Genomic DNA, 20,822 nt, shown 5'->3' on the forward strand with positions numbered 1-20,822 from the left:
GGGGGGGGGGGAAAGGGGAGGGGAGAAGAGGGCTGGATAAGAGAGTGGGGGGGAGAGGGATCTTCAAACACTGACCACCAACTACAAGCAGAGGACAGAATTTGACCTGACTTACTGGCAGGCTGGTTCTCCCAGCACTGGGGGTAGAGGACATCTTGGAATAAAGTTCGAGGAGACTTCTATCGATCCCTGCTTCCGATCGTCCGGAGACGGCGATATCTGGTCACGGTACTGAGGGGCGGCTTGTCTAACGAAGGCAAGCTCCCAAGCCGAGCCTCTCCTACACATATTTGAAGAAAAATACACATAAACGTGTACAAAATGTGAAATGTTGGGGTGGGGGTTGGCGGAGAGCAGGCAGGGGGGTGGGTGCAAAGAGAAAAAGTTTGGGGCAACCCCTGGTGTATTGTAGCTTAGTGCATACATTAGTCATTTTTTGTATATAGATGTTCACCTAAATGAACAATGAAATATTTGTGAATAAATGACAATTTATATATAGTTGTCACGAGGTACGTCTAAAACATTTTGTTGTTGTTGGGGGGGTAGAGTGCGCCCCTACGGTTTCTGCACTTTTTGGGTGTACGGTGTCAGTTGCACGAGCTGCAGCGCTGCCCATAGCATTGATGTATGGGGGTTCCTCCCCTTATTAATAAGGGGACCCTGGTGTAGCTTGTTCTGTTTGGTGCATGTAAATATATAACACTGTGGGACTGCGTATTGCGCTTGCTTAGGCTGCGTTTGTCTAATTGAGACGCTATTAAGCAACGGCGTAAATGATTTCTGCATCGGAAGGCCAAACACTTTGACATTATAAGCCCGTGTTTGATTCTGAGACTCTTTATATTTCGTTTGCGGAAGGTCAGCTGTAAACCAGTAGAAATATTTAATGTATAGATTTTTTTTTTATATTGGCTATATGGTGATAACGTTATCAATTAATTCATTGTATCGTTTTCGCTTTGCAAGCAATTGTATAGGTACAGTGTTGGTTTACACTTTCAGAACTTTCGGAACTGTTAGTTCTGACATTAAACTTTATTGGTATATATTTTTGAGCATTAAGTGGGGTGCTGTGGGCGATATATAGCGGTTATTCATTTGTTAGTATATTGCAATATTGGTGATATTTTTACATTGGACTACCCCTTTATAGAACTCTATATTCCGACTAACAACCTCTCTATCCACCTTCAAGACCCAACTTAAAACACACCTGCTTAACGAAGCATAGGAGTTGTTCCATGGCTGATACTTTACACCTCAAACATAAACCTTGATCCCTTGCAGACGCACTTACCAGAACGCCCTCCGTCTCTGTGGGGGGGCGCGCGTTGCACGAGGAATCAGCGCAGCGATGCGCAAACTGGGGGGGCGCGGTGGTTGCAGAGGCACCGCGCTCTTCCCCAAGGCATTTCAATTAAATGCCCGGGGATCGCGTGACGCTGCTGGGTCACGGCAACGTCATGTGAACCTGCGGCGTCATTTGACGCCGAAGACAAGGGCGAGGGGGGCGCGGGGGGTAACGTTTCCGCACCCCTGCTCTAGTGCTTCCAATGTTGCCATGTTTTAGGCTCAAATATAAACACGTTTCTTAAGACAATTTACAAACAGGGGCCAGAATAAACAGAGCCCCAAGAGAATATGTAGGCTCAAATAACAAAATGTAAACTTTTAAATGTGTCTGGGTCTTTTAAGTTCCATCTCCAAGTCGTTTCTGGATAATTACCTTAATTTCGCTCTATTTAATACGCCTTTTGCTTCTTCACACGACACACCGACCAATGATTCCCGATTTAAGGATATGAGCTGGTCTCCGGGTCTTAGTCGTCCATCCTAATTAACAGAGAGAAAAACAAAATCGTCAGCTGGAAATCTCACATCGACCAACCCCAATTAGTGGAGGATCATCTCTTCGGGAACCTTACTACCGACCAACATGGAAAACCTCCAAAGATACACACACACACAGACACACACACAGACACACACAGACACACACAGACACACACAGACACACACACACACTTTTCTTGGTAATAAAAAGAAAACAACCTTGTATGTAGAGAATTGTGACGGTAAAAAGCTCTTTACAGGTTAGAAATAATTAAAGTTCTAATTATTCACTTATAATTAGGATCCCAATTAGCTACTTCAAAAGATTATGCAATTTCACGGAAATTAATTTGTGATCTTTAAGGCAGAAGTAAACTGGTGTAGCTACTCCCGTGTAACACGTGCTTCATAATGCATCTGAAATAATCCAACGTCTTCTAATAGAATCTCATGAGTTACACGCCGATGTGATAATAATAACAGCAGCATGTTCTTGTATAGCGCTGCTAGTTTTATGTAGCGCTTTACAGAGACATTTTTGCAGGCACAGGTCCCTGCCCCGTAGAGCTTACAATCTATGTTTTTGGTGCCTGAGGCACAGGGAGATAAAGTGACTTTCCCAAGGTCACAAAGAGCTGACACCGGGAATTGAACCAGGTTCCCCTGCTTCACACTCAGTGCCAGTCAGTGTCGTTACTCACTGAGCCGCTCCTTCTCCCAGGTTCCCCTGCTTCACACTCAGTGCCAGTCAGTGTCGTTACTCACTGAGCCGCTCCCTCTCCCAGGTTCCCCTGCTTCACTCTCAGTGCCAGTCAGTGTCTCACTGAGCCGCTCCTTCTCCCAGGCTCCCCTGCTTCACACTCAGTGCCAGTCAGTGTCTTTACTCACTGAGCCGCTCCTTCTCCCAGGTTCCCCTGCTTCACACTCAGTGCCAGTCAGTGTCTGTACTCACTGAGCCGCTCCTTCTCCCAGGTTCCCCTGCTTCACACTCAGTGCCAGTCAGTGTCTTTACTCACTGAGCCGCTCCTTCTCCCAGGTTCCCCTGCTTCACTCTCAGTGCCAGTCAGTGTCTCACTGAGCCGCTCCTTCTCCCAGGCTCCCCTGCTTCACACTCAGTGCCAGTCAGTGTCTTTACTCACTGAGCCGCTCCTTCTCCCAGGTTCCCCTGCTTCACACTCAGTGCCAGTCAGTGTCGTTACTCACTGAGCCGCTCCTTCTCCCAGGTTCCCCTGCTTCACACTCAGTGCCAGTCAGTGTCGTTACTCACTGAGCCGCTCCTTCTCCCAGGTTCCCCTGCTTCACACTCAGTGCCAGTCAGTGTCGTTACTCACTGAGCCGCTCCTTCTCCCAGGTTCCCCTGCTTCACACTCAGTGCCAGTCAGTGTCTGTACTCACTGAGCCGCTCCTTCTCCCAGGTTCCCCTGCTTCACACTCAGTGCCAGTCAGTGTCTGTACTCACTGAGCCGCTCCTTCTCCCAGGTTCCCCTGCTTCACACTCAGTGCCAGTCAGTGTCTTTACTCACTGAGCCGCTCCTTCTCCCAGGTTCCCCTGCTTCACACTCAGTGCCAGTCAGTGTCTTTACTCACTGAGCCGCTCCTTCTCCCAGGTTCCCCTGCTTCACACTCAGTGCCAGTCAGTGTTGTTACTCACTGAGCCGCTCCTTCTCCCAGGTTCCCCTGCTTCACACTCAGTGCCAGTCAGTGTTGTTACTCACTGAGCCGCCTCCGTCTCCTAGCAGCGAGATAGCAAAAGCTTCTGTTCCGCAGTGAGGTTCTCTGTATTTTTGGTAAGCAGTAAATCCAATATCATTACTACAAATGTTAAAAGAGAAGGAGACGGCACACTCGCTCACGGTCACGGTAACGTTGTTTCTTAAAAATCAATTGCCTTTTACTTTAAGGAATCATCTAAATATATAGAAAAAAAACAATGGTTCAGGCCCACAAATGGCTGGTTCATCAGGCCGGTGTTCCCGCGATAACACACAGAATCAGCTTAGGCGCGGTGTCCTCGGCCATAACCGGACGTGGCGCCATCCAATAACCGCTTCTCATAGCATGTTGTATCCTAGTAACAGCTTGTGAACCAATCATCTCTGGCCGGAGCCTCCCCCGCACGCCTACAGAGGCTTGTGTGATGTCAGAAGCCGCTTAATAACGCCGACGTGTCGCGACGTCGTGCGTTGCAACAAAAGGAACCGTAAAACGCCCGCTCAAAAGTATGTCAACTCCGTAGCTCCCACTGGAAAACCAATGGCTACCTCAATACACAACAATAACTGCCCGAGATTTAACATCATATAACACCCAGGAGACAACAACAATAGTGAGAATGTAAACGGTGGGTAGTGAATACTACATACAGGAGGGCCCCGGCCACTTATTGTGCCACCTGTGCTGAAGTAGGGATATCCTGGCCTGTTTGTGGCCCTCGAGGACTGGAGTTGTGCAGGCCCGAGCTACATCTAATAATATATAGAGATAATAAGCCATCTCCAACACAACGAATATAATGTATGTGCCAGATTCACACACGAGCAGTGATATTTCCGTGGTGAATCGGTTAATTGTTGGTAACGACTTCTGCTTCGTTCCATTTCCTTCGTTACCTGCGGCAACCCTTCAATTAGAACCAAAGCTACGATGACCTCTAGTGGCCGGACTACTGCAGTGCACAGCAGTCAAGCCATTATTTCACACGTGTAACCCTTCCCTGCCTGGCTCTTAGGGAGGACACATAGGTGTTGGTGCATTTTGCCTACTCAGGGTGGGTCTAAAAAATCCCACATCTCTATACTTGAAGCTGCAGACCCCACAGTGCTGAAACCCTCCCGTGAGACGTAAATCATCCATGCCAAAGTCTTTCATGTTCTTGACCGCAAGTACAGTTTGAGGCCAAAAAGCCTTTCCATGTGGGCCTACCTTTACAAAAGACCAAAAGTTGTAGGCCGAACAGCCTCTCGTTTGGGGTCTTGACGCCAACCATGTTTTCAGTCGCACAGCCCTTCTTCCTGGGCTCGGAGCGTGACAAAAGTTACAGGCTCAACTACTTTTTAATCGGCATCTTGGTCAAACAGCCTGTCCTCCTGGGATGTGAATGTAGACCAAACTTTAAAGTCGCAAACTCACCTATACGATTTTATTTATTTACTTTACAGCATTGAAACGGAGGGGGGGTTATCCAAAGCTGAGCAGCACTATTTGTAGCTCGGTGGGAACCACCTGATTCTCGAGATACTCACCGGATTGGTTACCGGTGGTTTTCCCACTCTTTAGGGAATTCAATACGGCCTCCAAAACTCACAGGCCAAACTCGCGAACAGGGAGGTTCCCAGAGCTAGAAATGGCGCCAGAGAACACCTCTCCCACCCTTTACCCCACCCCCATGTTCCAATGCAGTAAAAACAAATGGTTTATATGGCACGATGGCTGCTTTAGGCCAAAGGTCTCATTAGCATATTGACCCTGATTACGGTTGTCTAGATCAGTGGTGCGCAAAGTTTTTGACCTGCGCCCCCTTTGCCTCGCAGCCCCAGCGTTCGCACCCCCCCTCTCCTACGACCCGGCGTCAAATAATGCAGCGGGTCATGTGACCCCGCAGCGGCATTTGGCGTGCGTTGCCATGGTGATGCGTCACATGACCCCGCGGCGTCAAATCACGAGGACCAGAGATCCAAAGCTCTGTGGGGAAGATCATGTGACCAGGCAGTCACCAGATACAATTGGTGCACTGCTAGAGAGAGGGCGGGGCTCAAAAAGGGGTGTGCCAGAGCCTGTTTCAGAAGAGGGGGAAGGGGATGTGACTTTGTAAATGGTTGCTATAGAAACAAAAAATGCTTGTTACATTATAATACATTAAAAATGTCATTTCAGGTTTGTTTAAAAAAAAATAAAAAATGCTACAAGTATTTTCTCATAGTACAGAACTGATTTATTTAAAAAAAAAAAAAAACCTCACATGTAGGATATTGCTTGGTCTGCCGCTTTAAACTCTGAAGTCTCAGTGACGCCGTGGTTTGCAGGTTATACGTGTCATTTTGACAGGACAAAGCAACATGTAGTAATTACCTTGTGACAGTCTCCTCCGGCGATAATATCCTTAATGTAGATCAACGGTCCGCCCGCTCTGCTAATTCCTCCTGCAATGCTCAGGCCCAGACTCGTTTCTTTGGTTACTGTAATCGCCTGAACTTTGCTCTCGCTAGAAAAAGAAAAAAAAAAAGAAGATCTATTAAGGAGCCATTTTAAACGCCCAACTTCAAAAACACATCTTTGTTGATGGGGCCATCTAAAAATGGGTACAAATCACTGATTCTCATTAAAGAAACATCGTTAGTTAATGCAGCACTGGAGGTTGTTTTGCTTGCTTTATTTTTATGTTCTAGGTTTGAAGCAGGGGGGGGTCTCCGTAGCGGAACCCCATTAATTACATGGATGGCCTAGTAATATGGCCGAGTGTTTTCACTTTACTGAAACGTACATGTATGTTGCAAAGCAAGGCTGCATCACTCGGTAAACAAACCCGTTTTACCTTATTTCAGTGGACTTTGCCATGCCCGTGACCTCCAGTTAAGTGTGGATGCTTCTAATTACCTAAATAAAAGCAAAACAGTCAAATGTCATTAGAAAAACAAAACAAAAAACAACTTGTAAAAAGGTAAGAAAAGGAACTTTTTCTCTTTTTTTAAATATGTCGTCACTTCCTACCTGGTTACCCCTGAAGAAGGTCCCCCTGGGGACCGAAACGTCGGACGTGTGCATTTTGGACCCAATAAACAACTTTTATATGATTATCTCTCGTGCTGCGCCGGTATATTGGATCTCTAGGGATCCTCACAGAGACATACATACATACATTGATTTGGCTTTAGAGCTTGTGTCTTTCTCTTAGGCCTTTTGCTACGTGCAGTGTGTCTCTGTTTAATGCGTTCCTTTCCCCTGTGCAGTCGAGCCTGTCCCCCATTGTGTGAGTAATGTAAATGAGAAGAAATCGGGTGCTATCCCACGTGCGTTTGGAAAGGGTAGAAATAATCCCTGATCTTGTGAGCCATACAAGTTAGTTTTACATCACCAACAGAAACAGCGTGCCAGAAACAGAAGAAGAGGCACAAACAGTGGGACACCCGCGAGTACGTAAAAGAAAGGGATTGAAATAGGGGAAGAAAGAAAAGACGGGGACAGACCCCTCCCCACCGACTTTTCTCGAGCGCTTCACACTCGTCACCCTCGTGTCCAGTATTCATGGAGAAGTCACCTAGCAACACTAGCAGCAACTAAAAGATTACAGGCATACCTCGCATTAACGTACGCAATGGGACCGGAGCATGTATGTAAAGCGAAAATGTACTTAAAGTGAAACAGTACCTTTTCCCACTTATCGATGCATGTGCTGTACTGCAATCGTCATATACGTGCAGAACTGATGTAAATAACGCATTTGTAACAGGCTCTATAGTCTCCCCGCGTGCGCACAGCTTCGGTACAGGTAGGGAGCTGGTATTGTTGTTCAGGACGTGCTGACAGGCGCATGCGTGAGCTGCCGTTTTCCTATTGAGCGATATGTACTTACTCGCGAGTGTACTTAAAGTGAGTGTCCTTAAACCGGGGTATGCCTGTATGTATCTTGGGAGCAGGGGGATGGGTGAAAGGTGATGCCCTAGGAGCTAAAAAATAGTGCAGATAGGACTCCCGGGTTCGAATTCTTTAAAAATAAATCAGTGTCCAAAATGGATGGGACTGCTGCTTTAAACTAGTCACGCTATAAGCTATATCAGACAATGAAAGCAGGTTACATCAGCACCTGCGTGGCAATCTACTGCCAACAAGTTTAAACAAGACGGGTGACCTTTCTGGTGATTATTCCACCTACAGACACGGGTAATTTGATTCTCCTGCTGTGCCCGTGCCTTGCTTTGGTTTGTGATGCTAGCGTTTATACCGCTAACCATACTGTAGATGTTGCAGCCTGCATTGCAATGGATAGCCAACAAGAGTCGGCCAGTGAAGCCAAACCTGCAGAACGGTGTGTGCCAAACAATGAGGCTTGTCTTGAGGTTGTGTTCCGGATTGGTTTATACCTGTATACTTGTTTTGAAGTGGGATGGCAGTGCCTGCCTTTTTTAGGGACATATCTAGGCCGAAACACAATGCATCCTGAACCTCCTCTCACTAATAGTCAATACCCCAGTTCCAACTTAACCTCTCAATCTCCAGGACCAAGGAGAAAGACAGTGAAGATCAAACAGCCGAAGGCACTGGCTCAAAATGTGACGGTGTCTCAGAACTGGAACAGGTGCCAAAAAGGATCCCCTCTGGTTTTTAGAAACTCAAAGTCATTCAGCGATTGGCCATCTCCGAAACATGTTTGTAAAGTAATAGCTGTAGAACGCTGCTGTAGATTATCAACTAGTTCTTCAAAGAGGCCAGATCACAAAACATTTAGGCGTAGAAAGGCTACTAGCTTATAGGTAGGTATTCTCCGTAAACGACATCACTTCATCTTCTGCAAGATAGGGAGCTATGCGTTGTAGAGGCCAGCGGCAGGATGTTCAATACGTCCTCTAGTGTTTCCATTGCTTCATAAATGTTGTCCTGCCATTGGGCTCTTGGCTAAATTTCCAGTTCTGTCGCCACGTGAACCAACACTCCACATTTTTCATCCGGGCTTGTGACCGGCATTGGCTGGGTTCTACTAACTTATAGCAATGTCAATTTAGATACCTTTTAAAGCAGCAAACCTACTTTCCTTTTTGTATAGTTATAGGATTGAAGCTCTGAACTGTGTTCATTTAAGCTCTGGGGCAATGCTTCTCGAGATACTTACTTCCGTAGGCGGTGCCGGTAGAAGCTCCGGCTTAGCTATGCGGGGCTATAAAAATGGTGGATAGTCCATGCACAAACTCCTACGGGGACTAGAAAAATGGAAAGGCTGCCCTCGCCGGTAACATCTTCAACGTCTGGACTGAAGGATGATGATTGGCCGGTCTAAGGATATCAACCCAGTGGGCTGACTGAAGCAAAAGTTCACGATATGAGGGGGGAAAATGATGCACTGTAGACTAGTGAGAGGGCTAGAGTGCACAATTTATATAAAAAGCATATATTTATTGATTAGCAATTAAAAGGAGGCAAAAAGTTCCTCCAGTGCGTTTCATGCCCACATGGCGCTTTATCAAGGGAGGTATATATTTATCAAGGGAGGTATACAAGTCAGTGGGTACTCTACTAAAGAGGACTCTTACTCACACTCACCAGCAAAAGCACTACTTCTGAGTCTGCAATCTGTCTGGCAAAAGGCTCAGGGAACCTCCTGCGAAATCTGACTCAACCGCGACTTTATTTTGCGGCTGAAAGAGGGCAAATTTTGTCTAGTGTGCAACCTTGGGCGAACAGCTCGACTCCTGGACCAGTGGCCCATCCATATAAATTATTGACATAGGGATTCATATTTGGAATCGCAAAAAATGCAGTCAACCCTAACCATTAATAATTCATTGATCGCCATCACATTAAGGGCAGCCAACTAGATGACTTGCAGTGTAAATTAATACATGTCAACTATGTCTCTTCATCAAAGAAGCAGCATCAACCAAGTGGTTAAGCCTTCACTTGTAATCAAATGTATTTGTGGGTAATTATTATTATTATAAGGACCATTGGTCACTGTTATGACTGGAGTTTATTCTGCATGGAGCAGTAAACTGTGCAAATACCACTGCAATCCAGTGGATGTCACTCTCTGAAGGGATATTGAGGCTGATCGCACATACAACGCCAGACCTATGTCCTACAATATATTATTTTACTCAGCAGCAGAGGATAGCAGTTTAGCAGATGACCCCAAACTGTTATAAAGCATTGGCTATGGTCATCCCAGTTCTTATTTCACAATCCACTAAACTCCTTTATTGTCATATGCAACGTGATGCAAACATCTGCAGTCCAGCTGTTCACAATGGAACACGGTGGCCTTAGCACAGAGCCCCAGTATTTATAGGCATTTCTTTAGATGGGTAATAACATGTTGTTGATGTGTATGCACACACACACACACACACACACACACACACACACACACACACACACACACACACACTTTGTACTCACTGTGCCGGCCTGTGGGAGGTGGGGGCTCTGCCTTCCAAACCATAACAACAAGCAACACACGTGGGGGCGTCTGCTCCAGCAGTTCCGGGTGCGCGTCACGGAGGAGGGTCGTAGGCGCTGTCATGGCAACCGCAGGCGCGGGCTGCACGCAGAGGAGAGAGACGGACGTGTCGCGAGATTTGACCAACCCGGAAGCGCCTTGGCACGCAGGTTGAAGGTGACAGTGGGATGTTGCTGCGGTTGGGGGTAAGGGGGCTCCGCTGGGGGGTACTGCGGCCCCGTGTGCCGGACAGGGGTCTGAAGAGCCGCAACCCTTTCACCGGCGGGCAGGAGCGGGAGTGGAGGAGCCGGAACAAGACTGTCCTGACGTACGTGGCCGCCACGGTCGTGGGGATGGTGGGGATGTCGTATGCCGCGGTGCCCCTGTACAGGCTGTACTGCCAGGCGAGTCCATGCAACCACCCCGCGAGGGGGTATGCAGGGGGTGGGGGAGAGGAAGAAGGGGGTATGCAAGGGGAGGAAGAAGGGGGTATGCATGGGGGGGGGGGGAGAGGAAGAAGGGGGTATGCAAGAGGAAGGGGGTATGTAGGGGCTGGGGGAGAGGAAGTAGGGGGGGGGAGGTAGGCAGTATGCTGGGGGGAGGAGGCAGGGGGTATGCAGGGGGAACTGTGTCCGGAGGGGGGAGGAGGTGGATAGTTTGGTTGGGGGGAGAGGTAGGCAGTATGCAGGGGCAGGAGGAGGGCAGTATGCATTGGGAAGGGGGGGGGGGGGCAGAATGGAGGGGCTAGTATGCACGGAGGAGGTGGATAGTATGTAGAGGGGAGGGGGGATATTTATGGGCAGCTTACAAAGTGATCGCTGCATGATTAGACGCAGATGTAGGGCAGCTCAGGGGAAGCAAAATCTTCACCAAATCAAATAGAAATCACCATGCAAATAGGACTTGTTTTCATGAATGCATCTGATAGTTTGATTTTCCTCCAGAATTGCACCAGTTTTGACCGATACCAAGTCGGGGATGACCACAAAACATATAAAGATTGCTGACGCACACTTCATAGTGCGTTGCGGTCTCCCTCTGACCTTAAAAGTGTTAATCACGCGATGGCCGTACGGAACACACATGGTACCTGTATTCCTACATATTCGCATATGCAGCACTCTTATTCTTGTACAAAGGGGCCAATTGTTTTGTGCAACAGCTGACATTTTGAATGCGTCTTGGCACGCCAATGTATAACCACAATTTTTGTGTATATATAAAAAAAAAAAAAAGCGGCAGATTGTGGATGTTGGCACACATATGCAGATGATATGTAAATGAAATACCAAGCATTCACCACGTTTGTGATGAATTATTAATGCATCAAAATTTGCCCGTCAACATATTTTTTCCCCCTTGTCTAAAAAGACAAATGCAAGTGCAGTAGGTGCACTGTAGGAATCCTCTGAACATTTGTGCATCCTAAGAACACCTGTTCTGTACATGGTTTTAGAATTAGGGTCAGAATAGCTTTTCCTCAAATGTTAAAATCAATGTCGAATTTTTTTGAAGTGCGCCACAATGCCACTAATTTGTGTTTTTTTTTTTTAATCCCTTCACTGCCATAGATTAGGCCACTTCGACCACTGCGCACAAACACATGGACGCATTCACATACAGGCACATAATGTGACCCACATGTATTGCTCCAGATTAGTGGTCCCGCATTGAAAAGCCGTTTGGCTCATTTGTAACAGTAGTCAGAAGTACGGATATTGGATAAAGTATCTGTCATCTAAGTTTAGCACAGGTTGAACTTGATGGATGTACCGTGTCTCTTTTCAACCTCATCTACTATGTAACTATGTCACTGAAAACAGTCTAGGGTGCTTCAGACTGCCCTGGCACGTCGCCGCTGGGCTTCTCGCCGTTCCGACCCCATGTTTAAATGCCCCATATCGTGCGGTCGCCACTCATGACAATGTCCTATGCGGCCACTACTCAGAGTCCTGTGTGAGAGATTTAAAGATGGCGCGTAGGAGTGCCAGCTGCCGGGGACATTCCCATGAGTGGCGGCCGCACGGGACATGTAAAGGTTGCTTCAGTGTTGCGGCGAGGTGCCCGGCGGTGAGTTGCGGTGTCGGCGGAGCACCAGGGGCTGCTTGATCGCAACCAAACTTCCCATTCTGCGCTGAGAACGACCATTGAATGGGAGCTTTGGGGCTTTTTGAGTCGATTCCTGATCAAATATAAAAGCATTCAGGGATCTCCAAAACTTCACTCGTTTGGACCTCAACAGCAAGATTGAGATTCCTTTTATATATCACAAGGCCATTGGGTTGCTTCTCCTCTTCCCAATACACATAACATGCCAGTGAATTTCACAAAAGGAAAATGTATTAAAACTATACCAAGCCGGGTCTGCTTTAGTCAATCTGACAATCTAGATCAAAGTGTCACAGATACTATATACACAGTGACACAGAGCTGCCTGGAAAACCCTTCCCCCGACGCACAAAGCAGCGGCTCCTAAAAAATCTGACTGGCTCCTAAGTATTTTATATTTTGACCACCTCTGCAAGTGTTATCACAACTGACAAAAAAAAATTTGAAAACCCCACAGGATTTTAAAGGAAATGTCACTTTAACTTCTATAAACTGTATCTGACTTTGCGTTTTTTCTTTTCATTCAGGCCAGTGGACTTGGGGGGACAGCCGTAGCCGGTCACAGTTCAGACCAAATCGAGACCATGGAGCCTGTGAAGGATCGTGTTATTAAAGTCACTTTCAATGCCGATGTGCACGCCAGCTTGCACTGGAATTTTAGGCCCCAGCAAACCGAGATCCATGTAAGTTATTACAGTGATCAATTACCTATGTGTAGGTTGTGTGATCAGCAAACGGGTGGGGGGGGGGGAGAGAATGGATATTTACTCCGTAATTTAATTTAAAAAAAAATGTCTCTTCTCGTGTTTCAACAAATATGTTGTTTTTTTTATCCCGGATAAGGCATGTTTACACACTTTGCATGTAATGGTTTGCGTCTGCCTGGTACTGCTGATGCATAGATGTCATTGCAGAGTCCAAGTAAGATACTGTGTTGGCCGTGCTACATTTTTTTAATAGACCAGCACATCAATCCTACAAGGTTGTCCTAGACATAAGCTCTTGATACCGCGGAGACCTCTGCAGTCTCAACAGCTTATGCACCAGACAGCCTTGTAGGATTGATGTGCTGGTCTATTAAAGGTTTCACAGGCTACGAATTAACTTGCTCTTTCTGGGACTGGTGCCAAGTGCATACTGTACAGAAGTGTAACGTTTCTTATCATTAAAGCTACTATTGTTCTGATTAGCTTAAATCAGTTGGAATATGTAGCTTCATTCAATACTTGAATGCAGAATGTGTTTGTGGTTCCCAAGAGTTTGCCATTTCGTTTTACTGAGATTAATACATTGTAATACATGTTTTGCTTTTTTTTGTTTTTATACCTGGGACAAATGTGACATTTCGTTGGTGTGCTTTGACTTCCAGGTAACTGTTCCTTAATACTCCGAAAATATCATTGTCAAATTCTCTGTGTGTTTATATTGTTATAAATAATACATAAAGGGGAGAAGTGCTTCAGGCATAAAAGTAACATTTAGGAAAATGAGTCCCTGCTCCGAAGAGCTTACAATCTAATTGGTAGGTAGGAAGAACGTACAGAGACAGGAGAGTGTTCTGGTAAGTGCGTCTGTAGGGGGCCAAGGTGTGTGTACGCTGTGTTAATTATCAGCCATGGAGCTACTCGTATGCTTCCTTAAACAGGTGTGTTTTGAGGTGGGTCTTAAAGGTGGATAGAGGGGGTGCTAGTCGGGTAGTGAGGGGAAGGGCATTCTAGAGGTGTGGAGTAGTCTGTGAGAGGTTTAAGGTGGAGAGGGCTTTAGGTACAAAGGGGGTACAGAGAAGACATCCTTGAGCAGAATGCAAGAGTCGGGATGGTGCATAGCGAGAAATTAGGGCTGAGATGTAAGGAGGAGCAGAAAAGTGTAAAGCTTTAAAAGTGCGGAGTAGAATGGAGTGTGAGATGCGGGATTTGATAGGAAGCCATGCACCATGCACTTTACAGAATTAACATACAGTGCCAACATTGGGAGAAAGAAAGCATGCCTAAATAACTGCTAAGTGTTATAACTGTTGGAATTTAAATGGGATATTTCAAAAGGGAACGTGGTTGGTGTGATACATTTCCACTACTGCTGCTTTTTTATTATTATTATTATTATTATTCGGGGCAAAAACCAAAGAAACCCACCTTTCTAAATATACTGTAATGAAAGGTATAGTTGGAATGACAGATTGTGTTAGTAAATATGTGCTTTTTGCCCAACCCTTTTCTGTTAGAGGGGCCTGCACCGTGTTGCAAAGGGGGATACAACCGCACGGCGTTTAGGTTGCTGCATATTTCCTGCTCAGGGCAGACTAGGAAGGGTTGGAAACAGCATGAAGACGACTTACAAGGGTTGTCAACTGATACATCTTTCCCCTGTGTCATTTGACAGCTGGTCCCGGGTGAGACTGCGTTGGCATTCTATAGAGCCAAGAACTCCACGGAAAAGCCTGTGATTGGAATCTCTACATACAATGTGGTGCCCTTCGATGCTGGGCAGTATTTCAACAAAATTCAGGTACCGTGTTAACAGGGAGACGAAATCGCGGATGGGCAAGAAGTGCTAACCGTTTACTTGGTATTTTTAGTTGCTTATTCTGCATCTGCCGATTGGGTCGTTTTTCGGGTGCAATGCCCAATTTATTTAAGTCCACGGGGAATTGATGGCGGCCCAGTCGGCCGCTTTGGCAGATATTCGGATAAGCCACCTTTTAAAGGGGCAGGACTAGAAATAAATATGCTTCAATGCTGAGCACGGATGTCCACTTCCATCCTGCAAATAATAGAATAAGCTTTTGCATTTTAATGTGTTTTCACGAATGGCACAAACGGGGTGGGAGAGGAAGTCACCCGCTTCCATTTGTAGCGAAGACTGCAGTTGCAACCAGAAGTACCTTGAACTTCATAGGGGCCATCAGTGTGTGCTGGGAACATCATAAGGGCTTAAACTGGAAGTTAATGAAGCAGAACTATATATACATATGAAATATTACAACTGATCCTGTCTTTTCAGTGCTTTTGTTTTGAAGAACAACGACTCAACCCCCATGAAGAAGTGGACATGCCAGTATTTTTCTTCATAGACCCAGAATTTGCAGAAGACCCTAGAATGGCCAGAGTGGACACCATCACTTTATCTTACACCTTTTTTGAAGCCAAAGACGGTCACAGGTTGCCCGTACCTGGCTACAAATTACCTTCATGAACAGTAGACACAGATGCGGACGTGTTCACTGCCGTCGCTGTTCTTGTACAGGGCGTCTCTGTATACAGAAACGGGAACTTGATCAACAGAATGTAAAAAAACATGTTATTTGATATTTAATGTAAAATAATCACAGGTACAGTGTGTGCCACTTCTGTCTGTTAGTGAGAGTGTCTACACTTCATGAAAGCAGCATTGGGGAAAATGCAGTAAAGGCGTGCTTGAACGCAGAAGAGAAAGATACGGATTGAAGGGAGATGGTACTTTGTATTTAATGTTGAAGAAGGAAAGGAAGTGGGCGCCGCTTGGGAATAACTAGCATTAGCACTGGTACCTTTTAGCACCTCTGCAGAATGCACCAGAGAGAAGTACACACGTTCCATATAGGAAGGCCCTTTTGGAGCAGAACTTTGTTGATTTTGCTCAGTGTGCAACCGCTTGCAATGTGTAAGGTGTCAATAAGAGTACCCCAAGGGTTCTATAAGGGGGTTCCACTGTTTAAAGTCTACATCTCCGTCACTTTTATTCATACTGAAATAATTCAGCAAGTCTGAAGTAGGGTAATTCTCACAAACGTAGGCCCTCTGGGTACTTAACCAGAGACTATTCCATACACCCCATCAAAAGACCACTACTCAACCACTGGTATAATCCCATAAGGCCGTGTCCATATATAACCTGGGGGGGGGGGGGGGGGTAGGTAGGAAAGAAAGTTAGTCATTCACCACTCCATTATCCAACAGGAGGTAGACCCTATTCAGATCCCCTCCAATATTGCCACAAAGTAAACACCGTGCAGCACAAGCCAGTAGTAGTCACACAAATGGACGGGTCCACACCGTACAGTTCACATTTATTGTTTCCTCATTAAAGCAGCGGGTAAGTACCAAACCTACCTTAGGCCATAAAAGGTCACTGGTAATTGTAATAGCCAACAGCTGTTTTACTGAAGACAGACCGCAGAGATCAGACCTGTCCTTATCTGTTGTTGATTCAACGGAAGATTACAGCTCACCTTTACTAAGCAGAGCTATGGTGCCCAATGCCATTCGTCAAGAACCTCTCAACAGGTCAGGTTTTCAGAATAGCCCTGCTTCAGCACAAGTGGCTCAGTCGAAGACTGCACCACCTGTGCTGAAGCAGGTAAATACTTAAAACCTGACCTGTCGGGGGACTTGAGGACTGGAGTCCAGCGCCCCTGCCTTAGGACACGTTCCCCAGCCAGATGCCCCCCTTACATTTGACTCGAATAAGCCTTGAAGTATTTTCTGGCGCTGAAAAATGTCTCGTTCATCCACGGAGCAACGCCGATCATTATAGCAGCTAATTTATAATGTGTGGGTGTATATCTGTTGTAAATGGACCGTTTTTAACGTAGTGGGTCAAAATAATTTTTAAACAACTTGGTACAATTGGCTTCTATATACATTTAATTATTATTTTAGTAACTGTTATACCTTGTGAACACTGATTTTAACCAAATCTGTGTGATGACGTCAGCGTTAAGTACTTTGTAAACCATATACAATAACGAAACAAAAAGCCCTATGCAACATCCAGATGACAAAGTATACAGTAAACCCAAAAAAAAAATCACTACGGAAGAGGAGCCACAGAATTTTCTAGAAACAAAAAATTATGGGCTCTTTACAGCTTTGGTTTTTTTTTTTTCAACGTGATCAGTTGATTGAGAGAGGCTAAGAACTACCCCCTGGTTATTTTCCACCAACAGTCAATGCCGTGAGTAAAACGGCACAGAACATACGTTTTGCGCGTGCTATCGAGTCTCGAGACCACGGCTAGAACGTTAACGTGGCTACCACGACACCAGGGAAGAACAGCAGCACTCCAGTGGTCTTAAGCATAAGCCTATACAAAACATTCTAAAGGATCAATGTTTTGGTCTAACCACGGATCTTTGTCAAGACGAGAACCGTGATGGACCGAAACATTGATCCTTTTGAATACATTTGGAGTGCTGCTGTTCTTCCCTGGTGTTTGCATGTTTTCCTGGCTGGTACACTTTATTCTGATCTGCACCCGTGACACGAGCCAGGAGACATGGATACGTTGCCTTGTTTAGAAATCTTAAAAACGCTGTTAATGTCAAATACACCCAAGAAACCATTGCATTCTGAACCTCTTTATTGAGACAATATTGTTAAGTTACAAAAGGTGCTTGGCAAGAATACAGTAAATAATCTTTGAAATGGGCAGAAACCTCCAAGTACATGTAATAAAAATACATTATTTTGTGATTTCTTATCGTTCGTCTCCTTTTCTTCCAAAACAAAATAACTACCTTTGATGTAAGGAAACCCTACAACAAAGCAGCATTCCTAGCTTAAAATGCCTCTAATATAGGCTCAAGCGGTCCTAATCAATATGTTCTGAAGATGTTTTTTCCCTTGCTTGGAAGGATTTCAGCTCCACTTGAATGAAGCTGAAACCTCCTTAGCACAGAGAAAACAAATTCACAGCATACTAAATAGGAACGGAAGTATTAAGTAGTGTAAAAAGCCCCATAAAGCAGCAGCTCCGTGCTGATTGCCATGTTTTTTTTATTTTTCCTTTAATACATATTTTCTTGCCCTTTCAATTTTTTTTCATATTGATGCTCCGTTCCTTGAGATATAAGTGCTTCAAATATTAAGTCTCGAGGAGATTAAAATGAAATTCTCCCCAAATACAGAGCGCTTTGATACCTCCGAGCCCTAACTAGTCATGTCCCGTTCTAATCTTTAATAATTCTAGGCCAAAGGTTCCTATTCCTTGCTTCCATGTTACCTTTCATTCACATGACAAAGTCAGAGTATCCTACACTCAATATATAGATTGTTACATTAGCTTGTGATTTAACATGTTCATTTATGTTACATAGTAGATGAGGTTGAAAAAAGACATGCGTCCATCAAGTTCAACCTATGCTACATTTAGTCGACAGATACTTCATCCTATATTTGTATTTACAGTATATTGATCCAGAGGAAGGCAAACAGAAAAATCCAGTGAAATAGCATCTAATGGCATCTCATAAGGGGAAAAATAAATTACATAGTTACATACAGTAGTAGATGAGGTTGAAAAAAAAAAGACATCCATCCATCAAGTTTAACCTATGTTAAATTTAGACAACAGATACTTTATCCTATATTTGTTTTTATAGTATATTGATCGAGAGGAAGGCAAACACAAAACGCCAGTGACACATCATCTAATGCTATCTCATAAGTGCAAAACAAATTCCTTCCTGAGTCCAAAAATGTCAATCAGCTTTCTCCCTGGATCAACATCCTTTCCAATGTTTACTTATTCTGTATATCCCTGTATACCTTTCCTTATGGTAATTTTTGGCAAGACTACAGTACTTTCCAGCTTAATGCATTTCAGCAAACACACATTGCATGTACAGTACCTAAGCCTTAAGAAAACATCGTTTGTGGCTAAAAACAAACAAACCAGGTGACCTGATTTTCCACACATGCTAGTGTAATCATTCTGTTTAATTATAGTGTTGGAAGTAACTTTGAATTTGCTGTTCCACAGCTGCAAGAATGAGATCCGCGACTTCAAAATCTCCCATTGAGTCTCATAGATGAATGCTTTCTGATGTGCATTTCCTCTTCTCTCCTCTTGTCTGTTCACTGCACGTGTGGTCGCTCTGCAATAGATTATAATACACAGTTTCTCTCTTTTGATCATCACCGTACTGTTTGCAGTATATTTGTACAGAGACATACTGGCACATGCTTTCTGCACTGTGCGTGTAAGTGGGAGGTCCTGGCTTGTAAGGCTGATCCCATATGTCATTCAATATGAATTGATGTGGAATAGGAAGGCAATCCTGTCTTTTTTTTAAGAGAGTGATTCCGTATAGGGACAACGAATGTATTTGATGGGAACGCATACAGATGCAGCTGATGTTATTACGCTGTTAATGTGAGTTAACGCACACGGTAACACCTTAAAAGCTCACGAATTGTTTTTAATATCATTGCAGTTAAATAATGTATGCGCGTTAACCCAACGCATTGTGTTAGAGGCAATCCAAGCTGCTTCCATTTGCAACCTTTGATTACCTTTATTGAAAATCAATTGCCTATGCTGCCAATCGATTAGTTCTCCCGTGATCGATCAGCAAAGTTCCTGCTTCCCTGGGTTCACTAAATGGCCGCCTTTCAGTTTCAAATTAATCTTTCAGTCAGTGTAACTCAGCAGCTACAATATATTCTTCTATTACTAAGGTAACATTAGCTATTGTTACAGTTGGCAGCTCAAACGGCTGGGAACATTGGCAACACATTTATCGCAAACGGGAAAGTGTTGCAAAGATCTTGCACTGCTGGTGAAGTGTGCTAAACCCTGCTATAGAAATCACAGGATGCTCAGCATATTAAAACTCATTAAAAATGGCATTAAGAGTTGAATTTTAAAATATAAAAAAGGTAGTAAGTATTAGCTAATACTATAGGACTGATTTATTAAAAAAAACACATGTAGAATATTGCTTGGATTGCTTCTTTAATGGGTGCAAAAATGTCTGTTATCTCTCTATGTAATATATTAGTGTAATAAATGAGAAATGCACCATGATATTGTGCGTATTCCCTATGTTTTAATGCTCGTTACAAGCTGTGTTTATATGCTGTTTCATACAGAAGTGTCAGCACCTGGAGTACCAGGTAAATGCTAGGCTTCCCTGAGGGAGCTGCCATGACAATCCTCACCTGGGAATAAAACCAAGTGTATGAATAAGATGACAACTAAACCCTGGCGCTTGACTTCTGCCTACTGTCACGTGTTTATAGGTATATTTTATATGTTACAGTATGTAGCGCCGCCGATGTACTCCGTGCTTTACAAAAGAAACAATACATTACAGGGAATTATAATACAATAAGTGCAGCAAACATCAAATCAGACAACAGGAAAGGAAATCGCTGCCCCGGAGAGCTTACAATCTAATTGGTACGTTAGGAGACTTACAGAGACAGCAGCAGGTGACGCAGCAAGTGCCGTAGATGGCAGTGCTGGCCAGGATGGTTGGTAAGTGCGAATGTAGGTGTTGAGTAGTGGCCATGAAGCTAGGTTATTGAAATACTTCATTTAGGTGGGTTTCTAGGTTTGACTTAAAGGTGAGGAGAGAAGGTGTTTGGCTTATACTGAGTGTGAGGAAGTTCCACAGGTAAGGGGTAGTGGGGAGAAAGGGTTTAAGGTGAGAGAGAGCTGTATAGGCGAAAGAGATGGAGAGGAGAGTGTTATGGGTATGTAGGAAGGAGCAGATGAGTGGAGAGCCTCAAGATAAGGAGAACTTTGTAGGTGATCCAAAATTTGATGGGAAGCCAGGAGAGGGATTTAAGGAGTAGATGAATTTTGGATAGATTGCAAAAGGAGAAGGTTGCAAGGCACGGAGACATGTTTTTAGTAGGTTACAATAATTCAGACAGGAGAGGATAAGGGCGTGCATTAGAGTTTTAGCAGTAGAATGACAGAGGAAGGGGCTGATCTTAGCAATGTTACAGATGAAGCGACACGTTTT

General features: G+C 44.7%; 3 protein-coding genes across 4 annotated transcripts in view; 1 reads left to right on the forward strand and 2 right to left on the reverse strand.

Moving 5' to 3' along the window:
• Nucleotides 1–10,091, reverse strand: part of STXBP4 (syntaxin binding protein 4) — a 58,229-nt gene extending 48,138 nt beyond the window's left edge. The window contains exons 1-5 of the mRNA XM_075579648.1: nt 9,943–10,091; nt 6,368–6,429; nt 5,905–6,037; nt 1,730–1,836; nt 116–280 (exon numbers count right to left, since the gene is read on the reverse strand). Coding sequence (XP_075435763.1) covers nt 116–280; nt 1,730–1,836; nt 5,905–6,037; nt 6,368–6,390 — 428 coding nt within the window. The 5' untranslated portion in view covers nt 6,391–6,429; nt 9,943–10,091. The remainder of the gene's footprint in view (nt 1–115; nt 281–1,729; nt 1,837–5,904; nt 6,038–6,367; nt 6,430–9,942) is intronic.
• A 28-nt stretch (nt 10,092–10,119) lies between these two features.
• COX11 (cytochrome c oxidase copper chaperone COX11) lies at nt 10,120–17,541 on the forward strand. The gene is made up of 4 exons (XM_075579856.1): nt 10,120–10,386; nt 12,619–12,774; nt 14,471–14,596; nt 15,092–17,541. Exons 1-4 carry the CDS (start codon nt 10,171–10,173, stop codon nt 15,281–15,283), a joined length of 690 nt encoding a protein of 229 aa, XP_075435971.1. The 5' UTR covers nt 10,120–10,170; the 3' UTR covers nt 15,284–17,541.
• TOM1L1 (target of myb1 like 1 membrane trafficking protein) overlaps nt 17,195–20,822 on the reverse strand; it is a 49,016-nt gene continuing 45,388 nt past the window's right edge. For both annotated transcript variants that reach the window (XM_075579854.1, XM_075579855.1), the window contains exon 16: nt 17,195–18,944. The gene's annotated coding sequence lies outside the window, so the exon portion shown is untranslated. The remainder of the gene's footprint in view (nt 18,945–20,822) is intronic.

This window comes from Ascaphus truei, chromosome 22, assembly GCF_040206685.1.
Source record: "Ascaphus truei isolate aAscTru1 chromosome 22, aAscTru1.hap1, whole genome shotgun sequence".
In the NCBI taxonomy this organism is placed as follows: Eukaryota; Metazoa; Chordata; class Amphibia; order Anura; family Ascaphidae; genus Ascaphus; species Ascaphus truei.

What these genes read in the sequence shown, in the direction of transcription:
- COX11 (XM_075579856.1), top strand. Translation starts at nt 10,171, where the DNA reads ATGTTGCTGCGGTTGGGGGTAAGGGGGCTCCGCTGGGGGGTACTGCGG. An exon ending in TGTACAGGCTGTACTGCCAG is followed by an intron (nt 10,387 to 12,618) that starts GCGAGTCCATGC and finishes CTTTTCATTCAG; the next exon opens with GCCAGTGGACTTGGGGGGAC. An exon ending in AGTATTTCAACAAAATTCAG is followed by an intron (nt 14,597 to 15,091) that starts GTACCGTGTTAA and finishes CTGTCTTTTCAG; the next exon opens with TGCTTTTGTTTTGAAGAACA.